This window comes from Nerophis lumbriciformis, linkage group LG24 (genome assembly GCF_033978685.3).
Source record: "Nerophis lumbriciformis linkage group LG24, RoL_Nlum_v2.1, whole genome shotgun sequence".
Lineage (NCBI taxonomy): Eukaryota > Metazoa > Chordata > Actinopteri > Syngnathiformes > Syngnathidae > Nerophis > Nerophis lumbriciformis.
The window spans coordinates 10,449,061-10,462,866 of record NC_084571.2 but is presented as its reverse complement, the minus strand read 5'-3'; the positions used below and the strand labels follow the sequence as shown (position 1 = coordinate 10,462,866).

The 13,806-nt window shown below is 41.8% G+C and overlaps 1 protein-coding gene across 3 annotated transcripts in view; it reads left to right on the top strand.

Moving 5' to 3' along the window:
• LOC133620592 (cytoglobin-1-like) overlaps positions 1 to 13,239 on the top strand; it is a 64,711-nt gene extending 51,472 nt beyond the window's left edge. For all 3 annotated transcript variants that reach the window (XM_061982179.2, XM_061982180.2, XM_061982181.2), the window contains exons 4-5: positions 5,744 to 5,975; positions 12,556 to 13,239. In XM_061982179.2, the coding sequence (XP_061838163.1) occupies positions 5,744 to 5,975; positions 12,556 to 12,708 (385 nt within the window). In that variant the 3' untranslated portion in view covers positions 12,709 to 13,239. The remainder of the gene's footprint in view (positions 1 to 5,743; positions 5,976 to 12,555) is intronic.
• Positions 13,240 to 13,806: the final 567 nt, after the last annotated feature.

Here is a 13,806-nt window from a genome sequence, read left to right as displayed (position 1 = left end):
GACCCTTGCTGCTCTTTTTTCATGCCGGTTCCATGCCAAGTAAGTTTTTGTTTATTAAGCCACAGCTAGTGTTTTTTGTTGTTCATAGTTTCTGCCTTTGTGCAAGTATTTGTTTTCATAGCCAAGTCGTTTCTCCGCCACTGTGCGCACTTTTCGTTTGTACTTTTTTTTGTAGTTATAGTGTTTAAATAAATCATGTATTCACCTTCACGCCACATCTGGTCCAAATCACTTGCACCTCGGGAGAACAAACCAAGCCATGGTCCTAGTCTTGACACGTACAGTATATGTCAGACAAACGCAACACGATCGTTCACCTGTTTTCTACCCAATTGCCAACTATTTTGCAACCATCTATATTGGCATAGTATTACGATGCGTACCCCTATTTGATGACGTACAGCAGGGGTCGCCAACCCACCGATCGCAATCGACCAGTCGATCTTTTGGACCTTACAGCTCAATCGCGAAAATATTAGAAAAAAATAAAATAAAAGTTTTAATATGACATTTGTGATACCCGCACCTGGAGGGTGAAAAACACGCATTTTAACCCCTGAACACACCCGCATGCCTTGCCTGTCTCTCTCTTCAGCGTCTCATCCCGCTGCTCTCGACACCGTGGCCACACCCCGCGACACTTCACCTGCTCATCTCACGAACGCACATTGCATGACGTGCTCATAAATCATCGAGTTGCAACAGTGCATTAAGGTTAATTGTTGAAACACATCGGACATTTTCTAGCGTGTGAGGACTTGCATTTTGGGGACACGTCATTGCAAAGACGCCCACACTTTCTGGGCAGCAATCAACCGGCTTCCTCTCTCCAGCAATGCGGTACTCTGTTGGAAGTTCTGCCGCGTCTTCCACAAACCGTAAAGTTCCTGTAAAGGCGAGCGGCCCATTGGGACTTGCCCACCGTCATCATCATCATCACTCGACTGCAACAGGAAGCTGACAAATACTAGAGTCTGTGAACATTGCTCCAAAGTATGGATTTTGTGTTGATTTAAAACCCGTCAGGTGAACAGCTGATTTTACTGCTGACATAAGCTGACTCGTGTCCCATATGTGACCAAACTAACAAATATACTATGGTACTAGGACTATAGTGGCCATAAACAGTTAGCTTCTCCAGCAGGGGTGCCCACAGTGCCATCCATGACTCCTTTGTTTAATTGCAAAATAAAAACACCAGCAAAAATTTGGAAAACGGCAATAAGCACAATGAGAAAAAAAAAAGTCATCTATATACGTTAGATCAGGAAAAAACACAGGCCATTTCATCCCTACAAGCCTGTTTCGCAGGTTTCCCTGCTCTTCAGGGGATTCTTCTGTATTTTTCCGAATATTCCGCTCCACCCCAGTATTGAGCATGTGTGTGTGTCTGTCAAGGGTATATCTTGCGCTGGTTTTTGTCTGAGACCAGGTATCTTGGGCTTGAAAAGGTTGGTGACCACTGACGTACAGTATAGGTTGGATGAACGCAACCCGATTGTTCACCTGTTTTCTGCTAATCTGCAACCGTCTACTATGACATAGTGTTGTGACGGGTATTACTATTTGGTGGCGTATATGTTGGATGAACGCAACCCGATCGTTTAGACTGCAGTCTCATCGCAAACATATCTGATTCATATCCACATACGAAAGAAGCCTGGGTTGGATTGTAAATATTCACAATTGCACTGTTCATATTGACATGAAAAAAATCTGATGGGGGGGGGGATTCGGAATTGACCTGCAATGTGAACAAGTCCTTTACATTAGGCGTGAAATGGCGAGACATGCGTATTTTCCTGCCTCAACAGTGCAGAAGTATATTAGATCACGGTTGAAACGACACTTGAATAACTGCAATCTAAGGATGTACTTTACACCAACACCCATTCAAACAATAACAACGTTATCCTGTTACCATTAGGTTCAAACAGTTGTAGGCCTACACTACTTTCATCGTGCCAATACTTACATTCCACAGCTGAAACCTGCTGTGAAACAACATTCCTTCAAGTCACAATCATATGTTAAATTGGATCTCAGGGTGATTTTGTTTTAAGTGTAAATATTGTAGAAAGAACATTCCTGCCCAATGAAGCGGTCAGCACATTTTAAGGGGAGATTTACTTTTTGGGGAATTTTGTGTATCATTCACAATCCCCATGTAAGACAAGAACACAAATGTTCTTCTTTTTTAGCATTCTAAACCGTAAAATATGGCAAGTGCGAGGTGGTTAACAATGCAACTAAGAGAGTAAACTATTCCGCCTATAAAGTCCTCTAAAAAAACATCCATCCATCCATCCATTTTCTACCGCTTGTCCCTTTTTGGGGTCGCGGGGCGTGCTGGAGCCTATCTCAACTGCACATGGGCGGAAGGCGGTGTACACCCTGGACAAGTCGCCACCTCATCACAGGGCCAACACAGATAGACGGACAACATTCACACACTAGGGACAATTTAGTGTTGCCAATCAACCTATCCCCAGGTCAGAGCCGGCCCAAGGCATAAGCGTACTAAGCGCTTGCTTAGGGCCCCGCGGCCACCAGGGGGCCCCCAAAAACAATTAACAAAAAATTATTTTTTTTTATTTTTTGCATGTACGAGTCTGACTGATGATTTCTAAATGATCAAAGATATATTATTGTACAAAAACACAATTTTAGGTCAACATTTTTGCACATTGCTGTTTCAGGTTTTTGTTACCAAAAATAATAAAGTGAATCAGAATCAGCTTTATTGTCCAGTTATGTTTAACACACATGGAATTTAACTTCAGTAGACTGCGCTCTCTTTGTACAAAGTAAACATTAAATATGAACAATTAACTAAAAATATAAACTAGTAATTAAAGACTAATATGTACAAGACTGATGAGACAAGATGACACTTTTACTGTAAATACAAAGCTTTATCACTTGGACTGTTCAACCCCAGGCCACTCTTGTAGCTGAATGTTTTCTACATTTTAAGATTAGGAACCATATGTGGCACTCTGGACATCATTCGTTCATTCATTGGTATTATTTATGTTCTTAACTGGGCCACCCCCATATCTTTATAAATGACATGTCATTTGTAAAGACATGCCAGGCTGACAATAGGATAATGTAAACAACACTGCCAGAGCCGCAATGAGTTTATATATTATTTATATATTATTGGCAGAAATAGAGGGCCCCAAAATCAAATTTTGCTTAGGGCCCCATGGAGGCTTGGGCCGGCACTGCCCCAGGTGCATGTCTTTGGAGGTGGGAGGAAGCCGGAGTACCCGGAGGCAACCCACGCAGTAACGGGGAGAACATGCAAACTCCACACAGAAAGATCCCGAGCGCAGGATCGAACCCAGGACCTTTGTATTGTGAGGCAGACGCACTAACCCCTCTTCCACTGTGCTGCCCCTCTAAAAAAACATGAATATTATATCTTTTAAAGGCCTACTGAAATGAATTTTTTTTTTTTTTAAACGGGGATAGCAGATCCATTCTATGTGTCATACTTGATCATTTTGCGATATTGCCATATTTTTGCTGAAAGGATTTAGTATAGAACAACGACGATAAAGTTCGCAACTTTTGGTCGCTGATAAAAAAAAAAAGCCTTGCCTGTACCGGAAGTAGCGTGACGTCAGAAGTTGAAAGTCTCCTCACATTTCCCCATTGTTTACACCAGCCGCGAGAGCGATTGGGACCGAGAAAGCGACGATTACCCCATTAATTTGAGCCAGGATGAAAGATTCGTGGATGAGGAACGTGAGAGTGAAGTATTAGAGTGCAGTGCAGGACGTATCTTTTTTCGCTCTGACCGTAACTTAGGTGCAAGGGCTCATTAGATTCCACACTCTCTCCTTTTTCTAATGTGGATCACGGATTTGTATTTTAAACCACCTCGGATACTATATCCTCTTGAAAATGAGAGTCGAGAACGCGAAATGGACATTCACAGTGACTTTTATCTCCACGACAATACATCGGTGAAGCACTTTAGCTACGGAGCTAACGTGATCGCATCGGGCTTAACTGCAGATAGAAACAAAAGAAATAAACCCCTGACTGGAAGGATAGACAGAAAATCAACAATACTATTAAACCATGGACCTGTAACTACACGGTTAATGCTTTCCAGCCTGGCGAAGCTTAACAATGCTGTTGCTGACGACGCCATTGAATCTAACTTAGCTACGGACCTCGACAGAGCTATGATAAAAACATTAGCTCTCCACATACGCCAACCCTCATCTGCTCATCAACACCGAAGCTCACCTGCGTTCCAGCGATCAACGGAGCGACGAAGGACTTCACCCGATCATCGATGCGGTCGGCAGCTAGCGTCGGATAGCGCGTCTGCTATCCAAGTCAAAGTCCTCCTGGTTGTGTTGCTGTAGCCAGACGCTAATACACCGATCGCATCTACAGCTTTCTTCTTTGCAGTCTCCATCCATCCATCCATTTTCTACCGCTTATTCCCTTTTGGAGTCGCGGGGGGCGCTGGAGCCGATCTCAGCTACAATTGGACGGAAGGCGGTGTACACCCTGGACAAGTCGCCACCTCATCGCAGGGCCAACACAGATAGACAGACAACATTCACACTCACATCCACACACTAGGTCCAATTTAGTGTTGCCAATCAACTTATCCCCAGGTGCATGTCTTTGGAAGTGGGAGGAATTCCTCCAAATACTGTAAATCTTGCATTACATTACAACATCCTCTCAAATACAGTGCATATGCATGCAGCATTTTCCCATCCTCAGCTTTAATTGCTGTCCAATTCAAGGCTTTTTCCAAGTAAGCTCCTGAAATTTTCATCTCATTTCCAAAATGTTCTTTTAAGAGGCGCCTTGCTTCATTATAGTCTCCATTGTTCATTAAACCAATTGCAAAAGATTCACCAACACAGATGTCCAGACTACTGCGGAATTTTGCGATGAAAACTGAGCTTTTTGTATTGGATACAATGGCGTCCCAATACTTCCGTTTCAACCATCGACGTCACGCGCATACGTCATCATACCTAGACGTTTTCAACCGGGAGTTTCGCAGGAAATTTAAAATTGCACTTTATAAGTTAACCCGGCCGTATTGGCATGTGTTGCAATGTTAAGATTTCATCATTGATATATAAACTATCAGACTGCGTGGTCGGTAGTAGTGGGTTTCAGTAGGCCTTTAATGTCCTTTTGAGTTCTTTGATGTTTCCCTCTTACACACGTTTGTGTGCTATGGCTATGAGATTTTTTTCCCCTTGGCCTCAGTCTGGACCTCCTCTCCAGGGGCCCAGGCTTAGACTGATTTTTTTTGTTTGTTTGTTTACCTGTTTCTCACCTTTTTTGTAATGGGCACCAGAAGTTGGCAGACCTGTTCTGTCTCCCTGTAATGTTTGTCTGCTCTTGAATGGGCTTGTGCTGAAAATGTTAATTTCCCCTCGGGGATTATTAAAGTATTTCTGATTCTGATTCATTAACCAAGTATTAGTGATATTCTTATTATAAGAGCTATTTCAGACAAACTATTTGCCTCTGAGTTGGTGAAAGTGAGTGACACCCATTTGGAAAAAATGTTATGAAAGGATTGTTGGTTGTAGTTGTCTGCTGTGGACTTTCTAGTGGCTGTGGACTGCAGCGTTTATAACATAAAGGGTTTTAACTTTTGACAGCCCTTTTTGTTTTTTGTTGGATATTACTAGCGCAGGAGCAAAAGCTTAACTCCCATATCTCATTCCTCTCTCCCGCTTGGCAGACTGTTTGTCAACTTCCCCTCATCCAAGCAATACTTCAGCCAGTTCAAAGACATCAAGGAGCCAGAGGAGCTGGAGCGGAGCGCCCAGCTTAGGAAGCACGCACGCAGAGTCATGAACGCCATCAACACGCTGGTGGAGAACCTGGACGACCCCGACAAGATGGCCTCTGTGCTGAAGACGGTTGGCAAAGCCCATGCTCTTCGACATAAGGTGGACCCGGCATATTTTAAGGTAATGTGTGTGTGTGTGTGTGTGTGTGTGCGTGTGCGTGTGCGTGTGCGTGTGCGTGTGCGTGTGCGTGTGCGTGTGCGTGTGCGTGTGCGTGTGTGTGTGTGTGCGTGCGTGTGTGTGTGTGTGTGTGCACGGCATATTTTAAGGTAATGTGTATTTTCCGGGCTATAGAGCGCACCGGTATATAAGACTTAGACTTCCTTTTTATTGTCATTCAAATTTGAACTTTACAGCACAGATAAGAACGAAATTTTGTTACATAAGCTCATGGTAGTGCAGGATAAAAAAGCAATACGGTGCATATATAAATAAATAAATATGTATAAATAATATATAAATATATATATATAAAATAAACATATATAAATAAATAAATAGATTACTGTACAGATAAATATATTGCACTTTTTCACATGCGTCCACGTTTATGGATTTATGTTATATTGTCTTTTTTATTCCAGCGAGTTAACCCATTTTGGGGGGAGTTGAGGAGATAATTTGATTATGATGCGTTCAAGAGTCTTACGGCCTGAGGGAAGAAGCTGTTACAGATCTGGAGGTTCTGCTTCGGAGGCTGTGGAACCTCTTTCTAGAGTCCAGCCGTGAAAACAGTCCTTGGTGGGGGTGGGAGGAGTCTTTGCAGATTTTCTGAGCCCTGGTCAGGCAGCGGCTTTTTGCGATCTCCTGGATAGGAGGAAGAGGAGTCCTGATGAAGTTGCACCAACTAAATTTCGGGAGCAGACAATAGTTTTCCATATATTAGCAGCAACAGACTATAAGCCGCAGCATTCGTTGAGGTCTACATAACATGTAATGGTGGTTCTTTGGTCAACATTTTGCATAGATTTAGTTTTAGACACCATTTTCAAGCTGCTTTCCGACTGTTTCTTCAGAATGCGTCGTTTTATGGGTGGTTTTATTTACGTGCCGTAGCCCTCCTTCAGGCCAATCTCCCTTTGACTGCGTCAATTGTCCGCCCTGTTGGAATATTTTGACGCTTCAATATTGAGTCTGTTGAAAGATATAAGTTATAACTATTGTATTAGAAATGGCAGCGGTGGAGGATGCATGTGCATGTACGAGCCAGTCTGACCCACAACAGGAAGATGGAGACAAATCAGAATTTTATTGACTTCAACTGATTAGAAACGGCAGCTCCGCGCAATGCTCTTTGGGTAAACTTCTACCAAATGAAGATATCTGCTGACGTAACTTAGGCAAAGTACGTCACAAAAGTTTTAAAACTTAACGTTCTGAAAGGAGTTATTTTCACAGACATATTGTGTAAATGTTTATTTATATACCTTAATTGTTTCCAAATGGTGTCTGTAACACGGCAGTAAAACGGCTGATCAAACAAAACAGAAGTCATCGCCATGGACCCACTAGTTGCGGAAGCTAGCTCTCCAATCAGCTATACAGACTCAATAAGTCCACGGTGACGTTTTGGTGAATTTACTGAGGAATTTGTAAAACTAAACCATACAAATGCCATTGTAAGTTAATACTAACAAAGACATTTGTTAGCATATTGGCTAATACTAACGACGCTAGCTTCATCACATTACAATAGCACGTAGAAATATGCATGAAAACACTCCCACAGACATCACACATGGGACGCTTTAGTAAGTAAGAATTGTTTTAGTTATATTGTAAAACTTACAAACGTTGCTTGGAGTGATGAACGAATAATCCATAAGAGTAGAACCGCTATGGACGGCTACAAGACGGAACAGCACTTGTACTTCCGGTTGAAAGCTCAGTCTAAACAGAAGGGCAAGGCAGCAAGCACTGCAGTGTTTGAACACTTCCAAAACATGGTGCCATAGGACAAACAATAACACACCTATTCAGTGTCTTTATTTGATTGTTTGTTGAAAACTGTTTGCATTATGGCCGTCAGAGGAAAAATCCATAAATTAGCCGCACCGTTTTATAAGCATCACTGTTTAAAGTGTAGGAAAAAAGTAGAGGGTTAGAGTCCGGTTTTTACGCTACATTAAGCTAAGGGATTTTTACCATAAAGTCATGGGCAGTAATTACACACAAACACATTTACATGAAGAGACTGATTTTAATGTACATAACATGTAAGGTTGTATTTATGCCTCATTCCTGTGAGAATCCTGCATTAACAAGTGGAAATATGCAGGACAAGCTGCAGTGTGCACAAACAACCAACAGGTAGCATCTGTGAGCAGATAATACAGGATCATCTCTTTCTCTTTCGGACTTAACAGGCCTACACACATTCTTCACTCGCGCTTTAAGTGACTGGTGAGGCGCAAGCTAACCCAGACCCACTAATGGTAGTGTTTGGTCAAATCATTTTATACCACCATTTTAAGCCACTTTCCAAGTGTCTCTGCAAACAGGCCGCCTTGAAAGGCAGGTCTTGTTTACAAGCAATGTAACTCCTCCGCCTCCTCCAGGTGGTTGCAACTGCGTTTACGCCCCATCAGTCGTGTTGTAGTTTTAGCAGTAGATATCTGTACCGATAACTATCATAAGTTAGTACTTTATGCTCCTTGGCAACAAGGTAGGATTTTATTGTCCAAGTCAGTCTGCCAGAATATTGCATTAAACAGTCGTGGTCAAAAGTTGTACACTTGTAAAGAACATAATGTCATGGCTGTCTTGAGTTTCCAATACTTTCTACAACTTTTATTTTTTTGTGATAGAGTGATTGGAGCACATACTTGTTTGTTACAAAATATATTCATGAAGTTTGGTTCTTTTATGAATTTATTATGGGTCTACTGAAAATGTGATCAAATCTGCTGGGTCAAAAGTATACATACAGCAATGTTAATATTTGGTTACATGTCCCTTGGCAAGTTTCACTGCAATAAGGCGCTTTTGGTAGCCATGCACAAGCTTCTGCTTGAATGTTTGACCACTCTTGACAAAATTGGTGCAGTTCTGCTAAATATGTTGGTTTTCCGACATGGACTTGTTTCTTCAGCAACATGGACAAAGATAAGACCTTCTGGAGGAAATTTCTGTGGTCAGATGAAACAAAAATTGAGCTGTTTGGCCACAATACCCAGCAATATGTTTGGAGGAGAAAAGGTGAGGCCTTTAATCCTAGGAACACCAATCCTACCGTTAAACATGGTGGTGGTAGTATTATGCTCTGGGCCTGTTTTGCTGCCAACTGAACTGCTGCTTTACAGAGAGTAAAGCAGCAGTTCATCAGCCCGGAGGTTGGGTCTTGGGTGCAGTTGGGTGTTCCAACAGGACAATGACCCCAAACACACGTCAAAAGTGGTAAAGGAATGGCTAAATCAGCCTATATTTTAGGTTTTAGAATGGCCTTCCCAAAGTCCTGACTTAAACGTGTGGACAATGCTGAAGAAACAAGTCCATGTCAGAAAACCCACAAATTTAGCAGAACTGCACCAATTTTGTCAAGAAGAGTGGTCAAAAATTCAAGCAGAAGCTTGTGGATGGCTACCAAAAGCGCCTTATTGCAGTGAAACTTGCCAAGGGACATGTAACCAAATATTAACATTGCTGTATGTATACTTTTGACCCAGCAGATTTGGTTACATTTTCAGTAGACCCATAATAAATTCATAAAAGAACCAAACTTCATGAATGTTTTTTGTGACCAACAAGTATGTGCTCCAATCACTCTTTCTCAAAAAAATAATAAGAGTTGTAGAAATGATTGGAAACTCAAGACAGCCATGGCATTATGTTCTTTACAAGTGTATGTAAACTTTTGACCAGGACTGTATATAGCCTGTTTGTCTCCTCTACATGTAGTCCAGTTAAGCTAATGTATCATTGCATTTGTCAGTCTGTTATTGAACTGTTTCATCGCATGACCAGTTGCCATAAAGTGTAGGAACCGTGGAACCGTGACTAAGTGTAGTTTTGGGTAAACCCTTCCGTATACTGCCCATCAGACCGTGGCAATTTCTCAGCCTAATTCTGTGCTCCATGTCAGGTCCAGCTATGGTCTTGCTGGGCTTGTGTCTGAGTCGTTACATGGTCGCCACACAGAAAAGTGAAGTACGCGCTTCTTGGTTGGAATAATCTAAAATGACTCGATGGTGAAAAGGCCAAGTAGTTCTCCAGGGCACAAGATGTCTAGGATGCCGTCGTGGAGGAGTGGAAGAGGATTCCAGTAACAACAACCTTTGCCGCTGTGGTCATTTTCATTCCCAAGAGGATTAGGGCAGTGTTAGATAACAATGGCGCTCACACTAAATATTCACACCACTGTGAAGTGTATTGGCTTGTGTCCCTTGCCAAATATTTACACAATAAAGGCTTTTGTGCGGAGCTATTTTCAGAGCAAAGTAAGAATCTATACTGCATTCTAAGCAGCTCTTTAAATTTTCCCCCACGTTTAAATATTGTATCGTCTGGGGAAGTACGGCAGTAATGTGACTCACTTTTATAACATACTGTATCTCTATTCAAAAATACTATTTATTAAATGAAAAAAATTAAATTAAAAAAAATTAAAAACATTAAAGAGTGGGATAGAGGTGCAAACAGGCGAAAGGTAATAGGAAAAAGTTGCAATGTTGACTTATTTTTTGTCCTGTCCAGCCACTTGGACAAATCATATTGTTGATGTACAAAACCCTAAACCAGTGAAGTTGGCACGTTGTGTAAATGGTAAATAAAAACAGAATACAATGATTTGGAAATCCTTTTCAACTTATATTCAATTGAATAGACTGCAAAGACAAGATATTTAATGTTGCAACTGAGAAACTACATTTTTTTTTGCAAATAATCATTAACTTAGAATTTAATGGCTGCAACACATTGGTAAAAATGCCCCTGTGCCAACTTTTTATCACTGTTACATGGCCTTTCCTTTTAACAACACTCAGTAAACGTTTGGGAACTGAGGAGACCAATTTTTGAAGCTTTTCAGGTGGAATTCTTTCCCATTCTTGCTTGATGTACAGCTTAAGTTGTTCAACAGTCCGGGGTCTCCGTTGTGATATTTTAGGCTTCATAATGCACCACACATTTTCAATGGGAGACAGGTCTGGACTACAGGCAGGCCAGTCTAGTACCTGCACTCTTTTACTATGAAGCCACGCTGTTGTAACACGTGGCTTGGCATTGTTTTGCTGAAATAAGCAGGGGCGTCTATGATAACGTTGCTTGGATGGCAACATATGTTGCTCCAAAACCTGTATGTACCTTTCAGCATTAATGGTGCCTTCACAGATGTGTAAGTTACCTATGCCTTGGGCACTAATACACCCCCATACCATCACAGATGCTGGCTTTTCAACTTTGCGCATATAACAATCCGGATGGTTCTTTTCCTCTTTGTTCCGGAGGACACGACGTCCACAGTTTCCAGAAACAATTTGAAATGTGGACTCGTCAGACCACAGAACACTTTTCCACTTTGCATCAGTCCATCTTAGATGAGCTCGGGCCCAGCGAAGACGGCGGCGTTTCTGGGTGTTGTTGATAAATGGCTTTGGCTTTGCATAGGAGAGTTTTAACTTGCACTTACAGATGTAGCGACGGACTGTAGTTACTGACAGTGGTTTTCTGAAGTGTTCCTGAGCCCCTGTGGTGATATCCTTTACACACTGTCGTTTTTTGATGCAGTACGGCCTGAGGGATCGAAGGTCCGTAATATCGCTTACGTGCAGTGATTTCTCCAGATTCTCTGAACCTTTTAATGATATTACAGATGATGAAATTCCTAAATTCCTTGCAATAGCTGGTTGAGAAATGTTGTTCTTAAACTGTTCAACAATTTGCTCACGCATTTGTTCACAAAGTGGTGACCCTCGCCCCATCCTTGTTTGTGAAGGACTGAGCATTTCATGGAAACTGCTTTTATACCCAATCATGGCACCCACCTGTTCCCAATTAGCCTGTTCACATGTGGGATGTTCCAAATAAGTGTTTGATGAGCATTCCTCAACTTTCTCAGTCTTTTTTGCCACTTGTGCCAGCTTTTTTGAAACATTTTGCAGGCATCAAATTCCAAATGAGTTAATATTTTCAAAAAATAAAGTTTACCAGTTCGGACGTCAAGTATCTTGTTTTTGCAGCCTATTCAGTTGAATATAGGTTGAAAAGGATTTGCATATCATTGTATTCTGTGTTTATTTACCATTTACACAACGTGCCAACTTTACTGGTTTTTTGGGTTTGTATTTACAAACCACAACAGCGGCCACCCTCTCGCACCTGACCCAGCAGCCACGGGCGCCTGCATCACAAACCTAGGCGATAAAACACCAACACCAGCACCACCCGATCAAATCAAAATGACCAAAAAACTGCGACTGACAACCACAAACAGAGACAAGACCATGGAGGCCAGCCTGCGTCAGACTGCCAGTCAGCCCAACACAAAGATTCCATGCAGGCTGTTTGTTTTTCTTAAACTGTCATTGGTCACAAAATAACAAATCAAAATCAACGTTAGGAATGATTGACCTATTCAAGGCTCCAATTTCGTCTAATCAAATATTCCACAGTAAAACTATTTTATGGGGAAATTAATTTTGTATGTGACAAATGCTAATATTTAATATCAAATGATCAACAATTGTCTTGAACGTGTGTCTTCCAGATCCTCAGTGGCGTCATCCTGGAGGTTTTAGGCGAGGTCTTTCCCGACGTCATAACCTCGGAGGCGGCGGCGGCGTGGACTAACTTCCTGGCCACGGTCTACGCCGGTGTCACGTCCGTCTACGAGGAAGTGGGCTGGGCCTCCACAGGGTGAAGGTTTCACTGGGTTACGGTACGGCACCCTGAGACCTCGGACTGTGTAGCCTGGTAGCAGTATGACTATAGACCATACATGACTATATAGAACATGACATATCTCCGAAACAATATACTTATTTTCAGGCTATGGAAGAACACGTTATCTCTCCCAACGCCAGCTGCTTTTATGCACCTGGATCAGACTAGAAGTGACAAAACTGGAAATTGCTGTTACCACAAAAACCAAACCATTCCGAGAGTAAAAGTGACATAATTTGCACAAAGGACACATTTGAATCGTGGAGTGTGCCTTGCGCCACCAACGTGTACAGTGAATATCCTGACATTAACGTGTAAATATCCAACTTTCTTGAACGTTGCGTGATGTTTCGCTCAAGTATGTCCCCACTTGTGTTCGCCATGCGATATTACTGCGGCTAGCAAGACATTTTTACACTTCTAACAATATCCATTGTAGATTTTCTCATGATGACTCACCTTTCTATCGATATTTACCAGCATTTTCAAATAAACGCAAAAAACAGAAGGCTCTGTCTTATTATTTGAATGTGTTTAATTAGTGGTTCATGCTGCCAATACATATACCGATCGTCCGTAGGGATGAGTACCAATTACCGGGACCTTGGAATCGATACATGAACATACCAATTACCGGTACTTTTGTGTGTCAAACACTGTTTTTGATAATAAACTCTCATTCTCTATTGCAGTGTTTTTCAACTACTGTGCCGCGACACACTTGTGTTCCGTGAGATATTGTTTGGTGTGCCGTGGGAGTTTATGTCATTTCACCTAATTGGGTTAAAAAAGGTTTTTGCAAACCAGTAATTATAATCCGCAAATGTGTCGTTGTTAAGTGTCTGTCTGTACTGCCTAGAGCTCGGCAGAGTAAGCATGTAATTCTATCAGCAGGTAGATAATTGCTTTGTAGATGTCTAGAATGACGACGACGGTTTGCAGGTAAAAAGGTATCTAATGTTTAAACCAAAAATAAACAAAAGTCGAGTGCTGCTAAGAAAAGGCATTGAAGCTTAGGGATGGCGATGCAAAACTAAAACTGAACTGGCTGCAAAGTAAACAAAAACAGAATGCT